This window comes from Muscardinus avellanarius, assembly GCF_963383645.1.
Source record: "Muscardinus avellanarius genome assembly, chromosome: 12".
NCBI lineage: Eukaryota > Metazoa > Chordata > Mammalia > Rodentia > Gliridae > Muscardinus > Muscardinus avellanarius.
In genome coordinates, this window is record NC_137798.1 from 69,050,516 (window position 1) to 69,065,131 (window position 14,616).

General features: G+C 43.5%; 1 protein-coding gene across 1 annotated transcript in view; it reads left to right on the plus strand.

Annotated features, from left to right (window-relative positions):
• Positions 1-14,616, plus strand: part of LOC308271520 (nesprin-2-like) — a gene marked incomplete at its 3' end in the record, with an annotated part of 253,796 nt that overhangs the window by 167,853 nt on the left and 71,327 nt on the right. The window contains exons 67-74 of the mRNA XM_080707904.1: positions 4,118-4,288; positions 5,389-5,519; positions 6,328-6,532; positions 8,082-8,258; positions 8,928-9,056; positions 10,908-11,062; positions 11,169-11,313; positions 13,345-13,439. Of these exons, the coding sequence (XP_080564030.1) occupies positions 4,118-4,288; positions 5,389-5,519; positions 6,328-6,532; positions 8,082-8,258; positions 8,928-9,056; positions 10,908-11,062; positions 11,169-11,313; positions 13,345-13,439 (1,208 nt within the window). The remainder of the gene's footprint in view (positions 1-4,117; positions 4,289-5,388; positions 5,520-6,327; positions 6,533-8,081; positions 8,259-8,927; positions 9,057-10,907; positions 11,063-11,168; positions 11,314-13,344; positions 13,440-14,616) is intronic.

The window sequence follows — 14,616 nt, forward strand, 5'->3', positions numbered from 1 at the left end:
AACAAGGATGCTTCAGTGGGAGGAAAAATCTCCTCAAAAAATAGTACATTCACAAACATATCAAAGTCAATCACTAAGCTAAACATGAAAAGGAGGGAGGGAGGAGGGAACGGGTTGGGAGTCGGGGAAGGGCTAAATGAGTGATGTGTGCATGTATGCCTCCACCATCTTGTACTCCATGCCTGGAATTCCAGTACTTAGGAGACTGAGACCAGAGGATCACAGGTTCAAGGCCAGTCTCAGCAACTTAACAAGACCCTATTTCAAAAATATCCAGAGATAGAATGCCCATGGATTCAACTGTCATTAACATAAAAACCAAAACAAAACAAAAATAGTGCTGGCTAGGTGTGGCAGCACACATGTGTAAAGTGGCAGCACACATGTGTAAACCCAGGTACTTGGAAAACTGAGACAGGAGAATGACAAGTCCAGGACCATCCTGGGCAACTTAATGAGACCATGCCTCAAAAAATAAAATAAAATAAATTAAAAGGAATCAGGGATATAGCAGGGTACCCTTGGGTTCAATCCTAATACCTAAAAAATAAAAAAAATAAAAATGAGCTAGGCATTTGCATTCAAAAGAATAAAGTTATCTGGGCATGTTGGGGATGCCTGTAGTCCCTGTACTCGGGAGGCTAAGACCAAGGATTACAGGTTCTTGGCCAGCCTCAGCAACTTATTAAGGCCCTCCACGATTTAGTGAGATCCTATTTAATATAAAAAAAATAAAATAGGGCCGAGAGTATAGATCAGAGATAGAATGCTCCTGAGTTGAGTGTCCGGTACCTTAAAAGAAAAAATAAATGAAGTTAGACCCTCACATTCACAACATATCCAAAAATTAACTTGAAATCAGAGGCTAAGAGCGAAAAGGAGAAAACTTTTATTTTATTTATTTATTTTGTGGGGGGGGGTCTGGGGATGGAACCCAGGGGCATTCTGCCTCCAAGCTACACCCCCAGCCCTATTTTTTATTCTTTATTTTGAAAATGTATCTCACTGAGTTGCAGAGGGCCTCACTAAGTAGCTGAGGCTGTCCACGAACCGTGATCCTCCGGTCTCAGCCTCCCGAATGCTGGGATTACAAGCGTGTGCCACCACGCCCGGCAGGTTAAAACTTTTAGAAGAAAATATAGGCATAAATCTTCATGACTGCAGTCAGGGCTTTAAAAGATTCTGGCAGCACCATTTTCTGTGTCCTTGGGCAAGTAACTTATTCTTTAAGGCTTAATTTCCTACCTATAAATTTTCCTTTCTACTAATTTCTTCTTCCATTGCTGGTGATGCCTGTCACAGTGCTCGGTAAGTGCTGCTCTACCGGCTGAGGCCAATTTTCACATTTTGAAAACTTTCCCCCTTTTGGTTCTACTCTAGAGAGTTTTGCTTAATGAATTTCTTTTCCTTCAAACCATGTGTCCCTGGTCTTCTTCATGAAGCTATCGTATTTGAAGGGGGTCCCCTGTAAGACTGCGGCAGCTGCACCACGTTCACATGTGGAAATCAAATGCCTAAGTGTGTACCCGGCCGACCTTGGGGAGCTGTGCACCTGGGCACTCTGGGTGATGCAACACAGTCCTCCCAATCCATGCATTTTTCCTTTATGCATTAACCAACTGCAAGCTGAAAATATTCAGGGGTACTGAATATTTACAGACATTTCCTGAACAATACACTATAAAAACTATATTGTATGAGTTGTTATAAGTAAGCTAGAAATGGTCAGAGGTGTACAGGAGGATGTGTGATGGTTTCATGCAAATACCGTGCTATTTTACACAAAGAATTTGAGAGTCTGGGGATTTTCTTCTCCAGTGGGGGAGCAGGGTGTCCTGCAACCAGTACCCCATAGATCCTTCAGGATGGCTGTGATTTATGTCAGAAACATCCCTGCCGTGCACACAGGCCCCAGATTGGTGAGAGCAGTGCCCCTGTACGAGGTTCCTCCCCAGCCCTCTTTCTTCCCATCTTTCATTTTCTTAACTGAATGACTTGGTTTCTTCTTTGGGGCCATCCTGCCCTTGTAAAGGCATTTGGCCCACATCATTGGCAGTATAAAACCAATGTATTAGGCACCGGTTTGTCATTTATGTGTCTCTGTTTGGGTCAGAAATTGAGAAGCCTCTCCATCACTGTGTGTACCACTGCCGACCCAGATCCTTTTGATAAGTCGAGATCCAAATGTGCCATCAAATTCACTTTTACAATGTACAGTCACAACAATAGGCAACTATTAGCACTCTAATTATGAATCATTTTAATTGTCTCAAAAGGAAACTCCCGTACACATTAGCAGTTGCTCCCCATTCCCTGGCATCCACTTATATGGATTTACCTATTCTGGACATTTTATATAGGTAGAATCACATGACATGAAAGTTTTATGACTGCCTTCTTTCAATTAGGCTAATTTCCTCCCTCCCCCATTTCCTCCCTCTTTTTTAAATTCCTTTTTTTATTGTTTGTTTTTTGGTACTAGGTATTAAACCCAGAGGCATTCTACCTCCAAGTTATGACCTCAGCCTGGTTTTATTTATTATTTGGAAACAGGGTCTCATTAAGAGGTGGAGGAGCTCGCTAAGTGATGGCTTTGAACCTACAGTCTTCCTGTTTGCCTTCCAAGTTCCTGAATTACAAACATACACCACCATACCTTGTCTCTTCTTTCTTTCTTTCTTTCTTTCTTTCTTTCTTTCTTTCTTTCTTTCTTTCTTTCTTCTTCTTTCTTCCTTTCTTTCTTTCTTTTTTTTTTTTTTGTGTGTGTGGTGGTGGTGATACTGGGGGTGGAACCTAGTGGCTTTCTACCTCTGGGCTATACTCCCAGACCTATTTTTTATTTTATTTGGAAACAGGGTCTCACTAAGTTGCTGAGAGCCTCACTAAGTAGCTGAGGCTGGCTTCAAACCTGTGCGATCCTCCTGTCTCAGCCTCCCAAGTGCGGGGATTACAAGCGTGCGCCACCATGCCCAGCCCTTCCTTCCTTCCTTCCTCCCTTCCTTCCTTCCTTCCTCTTTCTTTCTTTCTTTCTTTCTTTCTTTCTTTCTTTCTTTCTTTCTTTCTTTCTTTCTTTTTTTGTTCCTTTATTTGTGCTAAGTCTTGAACCCAGGGCTTCATGAATACTAATTGTGTGTTCTATCACTAAGTCCCACCCCTAAGCCCTAGTGTAATGTTTTCAAGACCATCAATAGGAAGCTAGATGTGGTGGAACACCCTTGTAACCCCAGTACTTGGGGAGCTGAGACTGAAGGGTCACAGGTTCAAGGACAGCCTCAGCAAGTAGTGAGATTCTCAGCAACCTAGTGAGACATATTTCAAAATAAAAATAAAATAGGGTGCAATTCAGAGATAGAATGCCTCTATATTCCACACCCAGTACCACGGGGGGGAAAAAAAGGATAAAATTGCCCACTATTGCTCTTGGCCTGTTCTGCTCTTGCGCCCTTTGGGTAGAGCATATTCCTTTGCAATAATCATACCTAAGTGCTTTATAGTTTTCAGAGCTTTTCAGACACTGTTTTATTGAAGTTTTTCCCCTCATTCTTAATTGCTGTGGATGAGGAAACCAATGGTTGGTTAAATAAACTAGTAGAAGCCCGGTGTGGTGGCGCACGCTTGTCATCCCGGAACTTGGGAGGCCGAGAAAGGAGGATTTTGGTTCACAGACAGCCTCAGCTACTTAATGAGACCTTGTTTCAAAATAAAAAATAAAAAATAGGGCCTGGGGTGTAGCTCAGAGGTAGAATGCCTATAGGTTCCACCCCCAGTTCCATGAAAACATAAACCAGCAGAGTGTAATCAGACTTTGCACTCAGAGTCCGTTACTTGCCCAGTATTTTTTTCCTCAGGGCTGCGTGCCCCAGGCTGAACTCTTTCCATGTACATCCTTTGGATCTTAGCGTTCTTTTCCATTCGCCCCTCCTAAAATATGGCCTCTGGTGTTTCTTTGTGCACTGATCTGCCCTTCGCTCTCCAGTTAATCACTGAAGATCCTCCAGTACTCCGACTGATGCCTGAATTGATTACGATGACACTCCCTGGAGAAACAAAACAAATGGCAGGAAACCACGACTTGTAAAGGATTTTCTAAATGGGCATGTTTCCGCCTTTCCCGTAGGTCAGTGAGCTCAAAGCCTCCGTGCAGTCACTGCTTCAGGAGTGGAAGACTTATGACAGGCTCTATGGAGAAGTGAATATGCTGGCGATCCGGTTCCGGTACTGCCTGGAGCACAGCAAGCCTGTGCTTTTATCCCTGGAGGCCCTGAGCTGCCAAGTGCAGAACCTTCAAGTAAGTTACCCAGGCGTGGCACGATGCGTCACTGTCAGGAATCCCCACATGGAGGCACGCGCAGCAACGGACACTAGGGGCTTTGCGCTCTCCCCAGAGAAACACAGAACAGCGTGTCAATCTGCAGGAGCAAAGTGGCTCAGATACCTTGACGCCGGGCGCATAACACAGAACCGTGATCTCAGCAACATGGGAGGCTGAGGCAAGAGACTGCAACTTCAAAGCCAAGCTAGGCAACTCAGTACAACTGTCTCGAAATTAAAAAAAAAAAAAAATCTGGGTGTGGTGGCACACACTTTTAATCCCAGAATTTGGGAGGCTGAGACAGGAGGATCTGGGTTCACGGCCAGCCTCAGCTACTTGGTGAGGCCCTCCGCTACTTTGCAAGACCCTCTTTCAAAGTAAAGAGTAAAAAAATAGGGCTGAGGGTGTAGCTCAGAGGTAGAATGCCCCCTGGGTCCAATCCCTAGTACCGAAAAAAAAAAAAAAAATAGAATGGGGGATGTGGCTCAGTGGTGAAGCATAGGCCTAGAACCCTTGAGTTCCAGCCTCAAGGTATTTTGAAAAAAATACCTTGAATTCCAAAGTGAGTGTAAGGGAGTAGAGCTTTATCCATCTGCATGTTCCCATGTCCATATCATTTCACAGTCTATTCATTTTATATTTTGTGTCACTGGGGATTGAACTTACGGGTACTGACCTACACCCCTAGCCCCCCCCTTTTTTTTTTTAATTTTTGAAACAGGCTCTCTCGAAGTTGCTGAGGCTGGCCTCAAACCTATGATTCTCATATATCTTAACCTCCCAAGTGCTGGAGTTACAGGTGTGCACCAACACCCCCAGCTTTATTTCATAATTTAAATCTTTTATTGGGGATGAGGAATGTTGGTTCAGTTTGATCCACACACACACACAAGAAATGTTTCATTGTGTGTGGGTGCGCGTGTTTTAACTGAAAAGTCAGCCTGGAGGAAGAAGCCTTCTCAGTGGCTTTCCACGCCCTGATGGTCTCTCCCCACCCTGTAGAGTCTGAGTGTTTGTGTGTGAAGTGTGCGTGCTTGTGGGAAGCATCTGAAACCGACCCTCCCCTGTGTTCTTAGTCTCTTCAAGATGAAGCTGAGAGCTGCGAAGGGAGTTGGGAGAGACTCTGGGAGGTTATTGGCAAACTCAAAGACTCCTACCCCTCGGTTGCGGAAATCATCGAAAAGAAGTGCCAAGATACCCATACGAGGTACGCTTAAATCACACTCTGAATGAGAGACCGGCATCCTGACGTAAGGCCTTTAAAGTCGTCCTCTCCCTGGCTTCCGCTTTGAATGGTCTGGTTGACATATGATTTGATGTCATGAGGACTGGTGTATGCCTCCTATAGTGGCTGGGATAATCAGTTTAGAAATGCCCTAAATTAGCTGGGCTTGGTGGTGCGTGCTTGTAATCTCAGTACGTGGGAGGCTGAGACAGGAGGACAACCTCAGCAGGGCCCTGTTTCAAAATAAAAAAAATAGAGAATAAGGCTGGGTATAGCTCAGGAGTAGAATGCCCCTGGGTTCAATCCCCAGTACCACCAAAAATTAAATAAATAAAAACAAATAAAAAATGTGGCCTTAGTTAATTGCAAGACTTTACTTTGCTGAGTAGGATATGAAAGTTGGCCTAGAGCTGCTTTGCTCCAGGCTGGGCTGGCGTGGTGGCGCACGCTTGTAATCCCAGCATTTGGGAGGCTGAGACAGGAGGATAGCGGTTCGCGGACAGCCTCAGCTACTTAGTGAGGTCCTTTACAATTCAGTGAGACCCTCTTTCAAAATAAAGAATAAAAAGTGGGCTGTGGGTGTAGCTTGGAGGTAAAATGTTCCTGGGTACCAAAAAATAAAGATAAAAATAAATAAATAAAAAGCATTTAACAGAATCTTTTTAAGAACCCATCTACTATTTGCGGGCAAGTGTGTGGGTTGTACTTTTGTGGGTACAGTGTGTACATTGTACTTATGCCGCAAAGAAAAGGATGGTGAGTGAGGGTCCTGTTGGCATTTCCGTGGCAGGTGGACCCAGGTAAACCAAGACCTCGCAGACCAGTTGCAGGAGGCCCAGAGCCAGCTCCAGCTCTGGAAGGTTTACCACAGTGCTCACGCGGATGCAGCAGCCCGGCTGGAGCAGCAAGAAGCAAAGTTTCAGCAGCTTGCAAGCATCAGCATGTCTGGAAACAACCTGGCAGAGATCCTGCCACTGGCCTTACAGGACGTAAAGGTGGGTACATGCCCCCGGGGGAAAACCAAAGCCAAGCCAGCCAGGTGAGGGCGGCCATTACCTTGGAACATGGCAGAAGTGGGTCAGGGCATCTCCGCTGATCAGGCTGTGGAGGACATCTGAGGCAGGATGTGCGGGTTGGGAGGACCAGGAGGCAGCCCAGAGATGAGGTCCAGGCAGCGCTATGTGCGGGGACCTGAGGGCACCTTGTTGTCATTATACTTTCACTGTAGCCATTTAATCCCTAAAGCAAAAGCCTCATACAAAGTCTGAAATGAATGTTTCTTACCTGAGTGGGATCATCCAGGAATGACAGCTTTTGAATCTCTTACTCTAGAAATAATTATGAACAGGGTGCAGGGTACACACCTATGATCCCCGTATATCTCTCAGTTCAACCCCCAGTACCAAAAAAAGAAAAGAAAGAAAAGAATCATGGACTCCGTGCCGTATTAGTATGACTTTCCTATGAATGTAGTGGCTTTTTGTTTTTGGTTTTGGTTTTTTGTGGTGCTAGGTATTGAACCCAGGGACATTCTACCTCCAAGCTATACCCTCAGTCCAATTTTTATTCTTTATTTGAAAACAGGGTCTCACTAAGTTGTGGAATGCCTCCCTTAGTAGCTGAGGCTGGCTGCGAACCTGCGATCCTCCTGTCTCAGCCTCCCAAGAACTGGGATTACAAGCATGCACCACCATGCCAGGCTTGAATGTAATTTTTTTTTTTAGATTATATTTAAGGGCAATAAATTTTTTCCTGTGGCATGTTTTTTATTACACTTAAGGAATGCCCAGAAAATGAATGCTTTTTAGTTTTAAATGTGGTGACCAAATGTATTTTGTATCTTCTAAGACAAAGGTCAAGTTAAAAAGAAGTAACCAGCCAGGTGTGGTGGTGCACACCTGTAATCCCAGCGCTTGAGAGGCTGAGACTGAAGGATCACAGGTTCAAGGGCGGCCTCAGCAAATAGTGAGACTCTCATCATCAACCTAGTGAGACCCTGTTTTAAAAATAAAACCCAAAAAGTAGGGCTGGGATGTACTCAGAGGTAGAATGCCCCTGTGTTCAATCCCCAGCAAACACACACACACACACACACACACACACACACACACACGGAGTAACCAATGAAATAGAGGAGAATCCAACTGGTCTCTGTTTTTAATTAACTTCTACCTGATCTTTTGCTCAAAAATAAACAAATAATAACAACAGAAAAAACGACAGAAATTTCACACCATGGTATCTCCAGAGTAGCTCTGAAATCAAATTGATTATAATCTCTGAAAATAAATACATTTATATCAGAAAATCAGAGGCAGGGCACAGGGTTATATTGATTCATTAAATGTTATACAAGCAGAACTCTGAAGTGTTAGAAAACTAGAAATAAAAAACACATGGATATATATATATATGCAATAACAAAAAGCCGTGTCCACAAGTTCAGGGCAGAACCTTTCCTAGGTACTAATGGAGTAGGAGGGGCCAGTGAACTGTGGTCTGAAAGGAGGAAGAAGTGTTTGCTGATTCTTCTTTCTTCTCCAGGAGCTGCAGCATGAGGTGCAGAAGACCAAAGAAGCCTTTCTTCAAAATTCTGCCCTCCTGGATCGACTCCCACAGTCCGCAGAGTCCATCCCTGGGCTTCTTTCTGATCAACTGCACTCCCTCCAGAGAGTGGCTTATCTGGAAAAGATGCTGCTTGTGAAAGCAGATGAATTTGAGGTTCCTCTTACTTTTTCATTCAAGTCGTAGTCTTAGACATTCGTGTACTATCTTCAGTCCTCAGTATCTTATGAAGTAGTAGGGCATCATAAGATACAGGTGGCATCTCAGGGAAGCTCCAGAATGAAGCCGCCCAAACATATTAGATTCTGGCTTCAATCACATGGGCAGTGGGCAGATCTGAAGAAACCAGTTTTTCCTTAGGGAGCACTTTAGTTTAAAAAGTCATGTTTTCACCCTCTGTTCTGATCTCATAGTTAGCCATTGGGATTTCCAGGTAGGGCAATTGAATCATGGAAGTAGCTTCTTGAAGCATGGCCATATGCTGTCATCTTGATTCACTTTTTGGAAAGCTTCAGTGAAGGCTGTGGAGCCCCAGGATCATATCTCAATAACAGCAGAAAGAAAAATATTTTGCTAGCAGGGTACTCCCTGGCTGTCCTCTGTGTGGTCCTCTCAGCAGGAGAGCCACTCATCTGGCGAGGTGAGAGGCACAGAGTAAAGATCTAGGGTCTTCTGAATAGTTACCTGTGAACTTTCAAGATAATCGTGAGCTACTGCAGGTTGAAAATAACTTGAACTTATATGAGCCCCCAAGGTTGAATTCAAGGATGAATTCTGTTATATATGTTCATGAGAACTGTCTATAATGAGAATCTCTCTTTCTAGTTTGTTCTCTCACAGTTTAAAGATTTTGAGAACCGGCTGGAATCTTTAAAAGGCCTTATTACACATGAGGAAGAGATTTTGAATGAACTTTACCAGCAAGAAAAAGAAGAAAATCCTGACTCCTTCCTGGTATTGCCAATATTTGTCTTTCCTAAGGGCTTAGATTCATCCTAGGACTGAAAAATAAGCTAATTACTGTGGCATGATAGAATCTGTTTACATCCTAATTAACTCTCGTGGATAGGTACTCACTGGGTATTCATTCTGCTGTATTTTCCTAAAGTCCCAGGAAAGCAGAACAGCATAGAAAGTAATATGTCGTAGTAGCTTTTCATAGTTTTTTTTTTTTATTCTTGAGGTCTGTACTAATTAACTTCAGTGAACCCAAATTGACTGTTGTGATTAATTGAATTTTTTTGGTTAGTTGAAGATTAAGTATAAAATAGTCTATTAAAATTGCATAAAGTTTTGGGTCGATATGGTGGCTCATACCTGTAATCACAGCTATGCAGGAGGCTGGGGGAAGAGGACCACAAGTTTGAGGTCAGCCTGGTCAACTTAGTGAGACCTTGTCTCAAAATACAGTTTTAAAAGATCTGGGAATGCAGCTCTGTGGTGAAATGCTTGCCTAGTATGTGCAAGACTATGGGTTCAATCCCCAGTACTGGAAGAAAAAATTGAGTATTTTTTTCCTTTTTTATTACTTTAATAAGTTTTATGTGGTTAACACTAAATGAATGGAAGAATTAAAGAATTCTAGATCTGACAACTTTTAAGGATTAATATCCATAGTCTAGCTCAGGAGTAGCATAGCAACCTGTCCAAATGCAAGTCCATCTTCTATTTGTGTTGAAAACGTTTTATTTGGATCCATCCATTCCCTTCCACTTACATATTATTTATGATAGTCTTTGTGCTGCATGGGTAGATTTGAGTCGTTACTACAGAGACCATATGGCCCCCAAAATATTTGTTTTGGGGGTTTTGTTTGTTGAGAGAGAATCTCGGGTCTCACTCTGTTGCCCAGGTTTATCTCTAACTTGTGGACTCAAGTGATCCTCCCACCTGGGCCTCCAACCAGCCAAGACTACAGGCATGCACCACCACGCCCAGTTCAAGCCTCAGATATTAGTGAGCTGGCCCTTTATAGAAAATGTTTGCTGACCCTGACCTAGAATGTTACAGCAGAGTCCTGTTGTGATAACGTGAAAGTTGTGAAAGATGTTTGTTTAACATATTATTGACCTAGAAACTGTCCCTGGAATATCTTTTTTAAGATAAAATTTTCATGAGTTTGCTTTCTTGTGGCTTTACAGTTCTCCCAAAATACAGGGAAGAATATTTTCTGAAAGTATGGTGTAAGTACCACGCTTTGCTGAGGTTATATTAGTATCACAATTTCATGTAATCTCCAGGCACAAGTTACTGGCAGACCTGAGAGGACTTGGAGTTCCAGAATTGGTCTTTTGTTTATTTATTTATTTTTCTTTTCTGAACTGGGAACTGAAGCCAGGGGCATTCTACCTCCAAGTTAGATCCCAACCCTATTATTTATTTTGAAACAGGGTCCCACTAAGTTGTGGAGGGCCTCACTAAGTAGCTGAGTCTGGCCATGGACCTGCGATCTTCCTGTATCAGCCTCCTCAGTACTGGGATTACAGCCATGCACCACCACACCCAGCTCAAAATCAGTCTTTTTTAAATGCCCATTGCAATCTCGCTCAACAACAAAATCTGATTTCCTTTCCTACTTCCCAGGCTGTCTTGGTATCGGCCGTGTTTGTGGGCTGGTATCAGAAAACAGGCACAGCATTGAGGGAGCTGAGTTCAGATTCAATCCTAGTGCTCATTCTCAGTTTGTGGGCAGGTCACTGACCAGTTCAGGCCCCAGGTTTCCCTTATCTTTGAAATAATGGGGCCGTTTGATTATCTGGGTTATCTTACTGGCATCCAAAAATTGAGGCTTTTATTTTTTCATAGGATCACGTGCTGGCGATGACAGCTCAGTCACCTGACATTGAACGTCTGAACGAAGAGAGCCTCAAGCTCCCGCTCAGCGACGTGGCCATAAAGACCTTGCAGAATATGAACCGGCAGTGGATCCGCGCCACAGCCACGGCGCTGGACTGCTGCAGGTCAGAGCGGGCCATCTGCCTTTTAGGTGAAGGTAAAGTCCACAGCTCGAGCACAGGAAAGTTATTCTTACATGTCTCGGTTTTGTTTATTTTTAAACCTTTTTAGTGAGCGCCAGGGAAATGGATTGAATGAAGAGTTTCTTCACTGCTATGAAAAGTGGGTCCAACTTTTGGAAAAGATAGAAGAGACGCTCAAAGTAAACACTGCCGACAGCCTTCCTGCTCTCCTGGAACAGCAGAAAACTTACGAGGTAAACCTGTCCTCCCTGCCACCCTTCAGCTGCTCACCCCGAGGCAGGAGTTGAAGAAAGATTCAGATATAAAATAGGAGCCCAGTGTGGTGACACATGCCTATAATCCCAGGACTTGGGAGGCTGAGGCAAGAGGATCATAGGTTCAAAGACAGTCTCAGGAATGTAGTGAGACTCTCAACAATCTAGCGGGACCTTGTCTCAAAACAAAAAATGAAAAGATCAGGGAGTGAGGCTGAAATAGGAAGATGGTGGTTCACGGACAGCCTCAGCTACTTACTGAGGCCCTTTGCAACTCAGTGAGACCCTGTTTCAAATATAAAGAATAGCCGGGCGTGGTGGCGCACGCTTGTAATCCCCGCGCTTGGGAGGCAGAGACAGGAGGATCGCGCAGGTTCGAAGCCAGCCGCGCGCGCTGGCTTAGGAGACCCTGTTTCCAAATAAAAAAATGTAAAAATAGGTCTGGGAGTGTAGCCCGGAGGTAGAAGGGCTTCCAGGAACCCCAGTACCACCAAAAAAAAAAAAAAAAAACAACAAAAAAAAAAACAAATATAAAGAATAAAAAATAGGAGTGGAGATATAGCTCCTTGGGTTCCATTCCTAGTACTACAAAAAAAAAAAAAATTTGGGAGTATAGCTTGGAGGTAGAATACCCCCTTGGTTCAAGCCGGGTGTGGTGGCGCACGCTTGTAATACCAGCGCTTGGGAGGCTGAGACAGGAGGATTGCACAGGTTCAAAGCCAGCCTCAGCTACTTAGTGAGGCTCTCAGCAACCTAGTGAGATCCTGCTTCCAAATAAGTATAAAATAGGTCTGGGAGTGTAGCCTGAAGGTAGAAAGCCTCTGGGTTCCACCCCCAGCACCACAGCAGGGAAAAATACCCCCACAAAATAGGAAGTGTCTATCCATGTCTCACTACTCATTACAGAATTGTGTCTGTAGCCACATTCACTAATCAGAAGATCATTTGTAAAAAACTTTTTTGCACATTTCATAAATGTGAACATTTTGTTCTTTTTTTTTTTTCAGGTCTGGGGATAGAACCCAGGGACATTTGACCTCTGAGCTACACCCCCTGTCCTATTTTTTATTATTTTATTTTGAAACAGGGTCTCACTGAGTTGCGGAGGGCCTCACTAAGTAGCTGAGGCTGTCCGCGAACTACGATCCTCCGGTCTCAGCCTCCCAAATGCTGGGATTACAAGCGTGCGCCACCATGCCTGGCTCATTTTGTTCTATTAGTGACAGAACTCCTAAATTTTCTGCAGTACATGGAAACTTCCAGCACAGTTTTGCTGCTGCAGAGTGTAAATGTACGATTCTACTAAGTGCATGCTAAAGTTCTTCAGTCGCCTTTGCATTTTCACTGTTAAATTCTCTGGAGCACCTGGAACAGTGATAACCGCAGCATATAGGATTTCAGAGGCGATTTTCCCCTAGGCCTGTGCAGATGTGTATTTAATATCCTCCTGGTGGCCAAACATAGTGGCACACGCTTGTAATCCCAGCACTTGGGAGGCTGAGATGGGGATCATAGGTTCACCACGAGCCTCAGCTACTTAGTGAGGCCCTCCACAACTTAGTGAGACCCTGTTTCACAGTGAAGAGGAAAAAAATAAAACTGGGTGTGTAGCTTAGAGGTAGAATGCCTCTGGGTTCAATCTCCAGTACTACCAAAATAAATATACAAATAAATAAATAAGATAAAATCCTTCTGGTGCTATAGGTGGACCCTGCAAAGTCTGTGCCTGATTCATTCTCTCCACTGTACCTGGTTTCGGTCTGTGTTGTTATAGTTGGGTCACATGGTGGGAATGGGCAGTTAGTCCTCGTTACTGTGAGACCTGTTTGCTCTACAGATTATGATCAGAGGTGACGTTGAGGTGATACTTGAGCATTTTTTGCAGTTGAGCTCAAATAACTTCCAAATAATTCTTTATATCCTGTAAGAGCTGAGATTTTAATAAGAAATATAAGTTCTGGGCCCATAAAACTGAATTCTAGCTGATATTTTCTACTTTGACTCATACAGATGTTAGAAGCTGAAGTTTCTATAAATCAGGCAATTGCTGATTCTTATGTCACCCAGTCCTTACAACTCCTGGACTCAACAGAAATAGAAAAGAGGTAAGCTGTCTGGGGCTTATGGAACTAATGCAGTTGGCCAGGACAAGCCTTCTTCACATGTAAATTTTTGCTTTTTAAAAATCTGCTTTTTGGGTTCATTGTAATTATGTGTCATAGTGAGGTTCAGAGTGACACTAACATGAACCACAACACGTGGTGTGTGTCCCTCCGGTCCCCACCCCCACCCCATGCGTATTCATGAGATCCGTAGGGATGCCTTCATGTAGGACATAGCATCACTTGAATTGTTTCCTTGGCAGTTCTCCCTTTTTCCTTTCGCCTGTCCCTCAGTTCCCTTCCACTATTCTACTGGGCTCCTCATTTATCTGAAGTCCTTCGCTTTCCTGTTTTTTCTCTGGCTTCCACATGTGAGAGGGCTCATGCCATCCTTGACTTTCTGAGGCTGGTCCCACTCAGCGTGATACTCTCTGGTTCCATCTGTTTTCCTACACATAACATAATTTCATTTTTCTTTATGGCTGAGTAGAATTTCATTGTGTAGATTATATGCCACACTCCTCAGTATCTTTCTAAGAGAGTTAAAGTCAGTACTCTAGATTAATAGCGTGCTATTTCGACACATATATACAATGTGTACTGATCAAGTCAGAGCGATTAGCCTTTCCATCTCCTAGTCCTTTGTTCATATTTGAAGCCCTCAAGCTCCTCTCTTCTAGTTCTTCACAAAATCTATAGCAGATTATTGGGAGCTGTAATCACCCACTTTGCTGGAGAACACTAGAACTTATTCCTTCTAACTGCCAACACATGGGTCATGACCACATCGGTGCCCTGCAGCCAGGTGAGCGGACAGACCACCATGGAGCCAGCCTTCTACTGTACTTAGGACAGGGTCTTGCTGTGTGGCCATAAAGACACCAGTAGCACTTTTTGGTAGGTGGATAGGACTGGCAATACAAAAGCATTTGAAAATACCTGCTTCCCAAGTATAATCAGGTTTTTATCTGGAATGATCTTCTGTAGTATGTTTCTCCCTCGCCCTCATGAGGTGTTGTTATTTAAAAAATCAGTTTAATTTGTATCTTTTCTAAGATAGAGATCACACTTATTATCATGAATTTTACAAAAATGATTCCGGATAGAAAAATATTTGTTTAACTATGTCATGATATTTGTGAGAACATCACACTATTGCTGTACCTCCCACTAAAGCTTC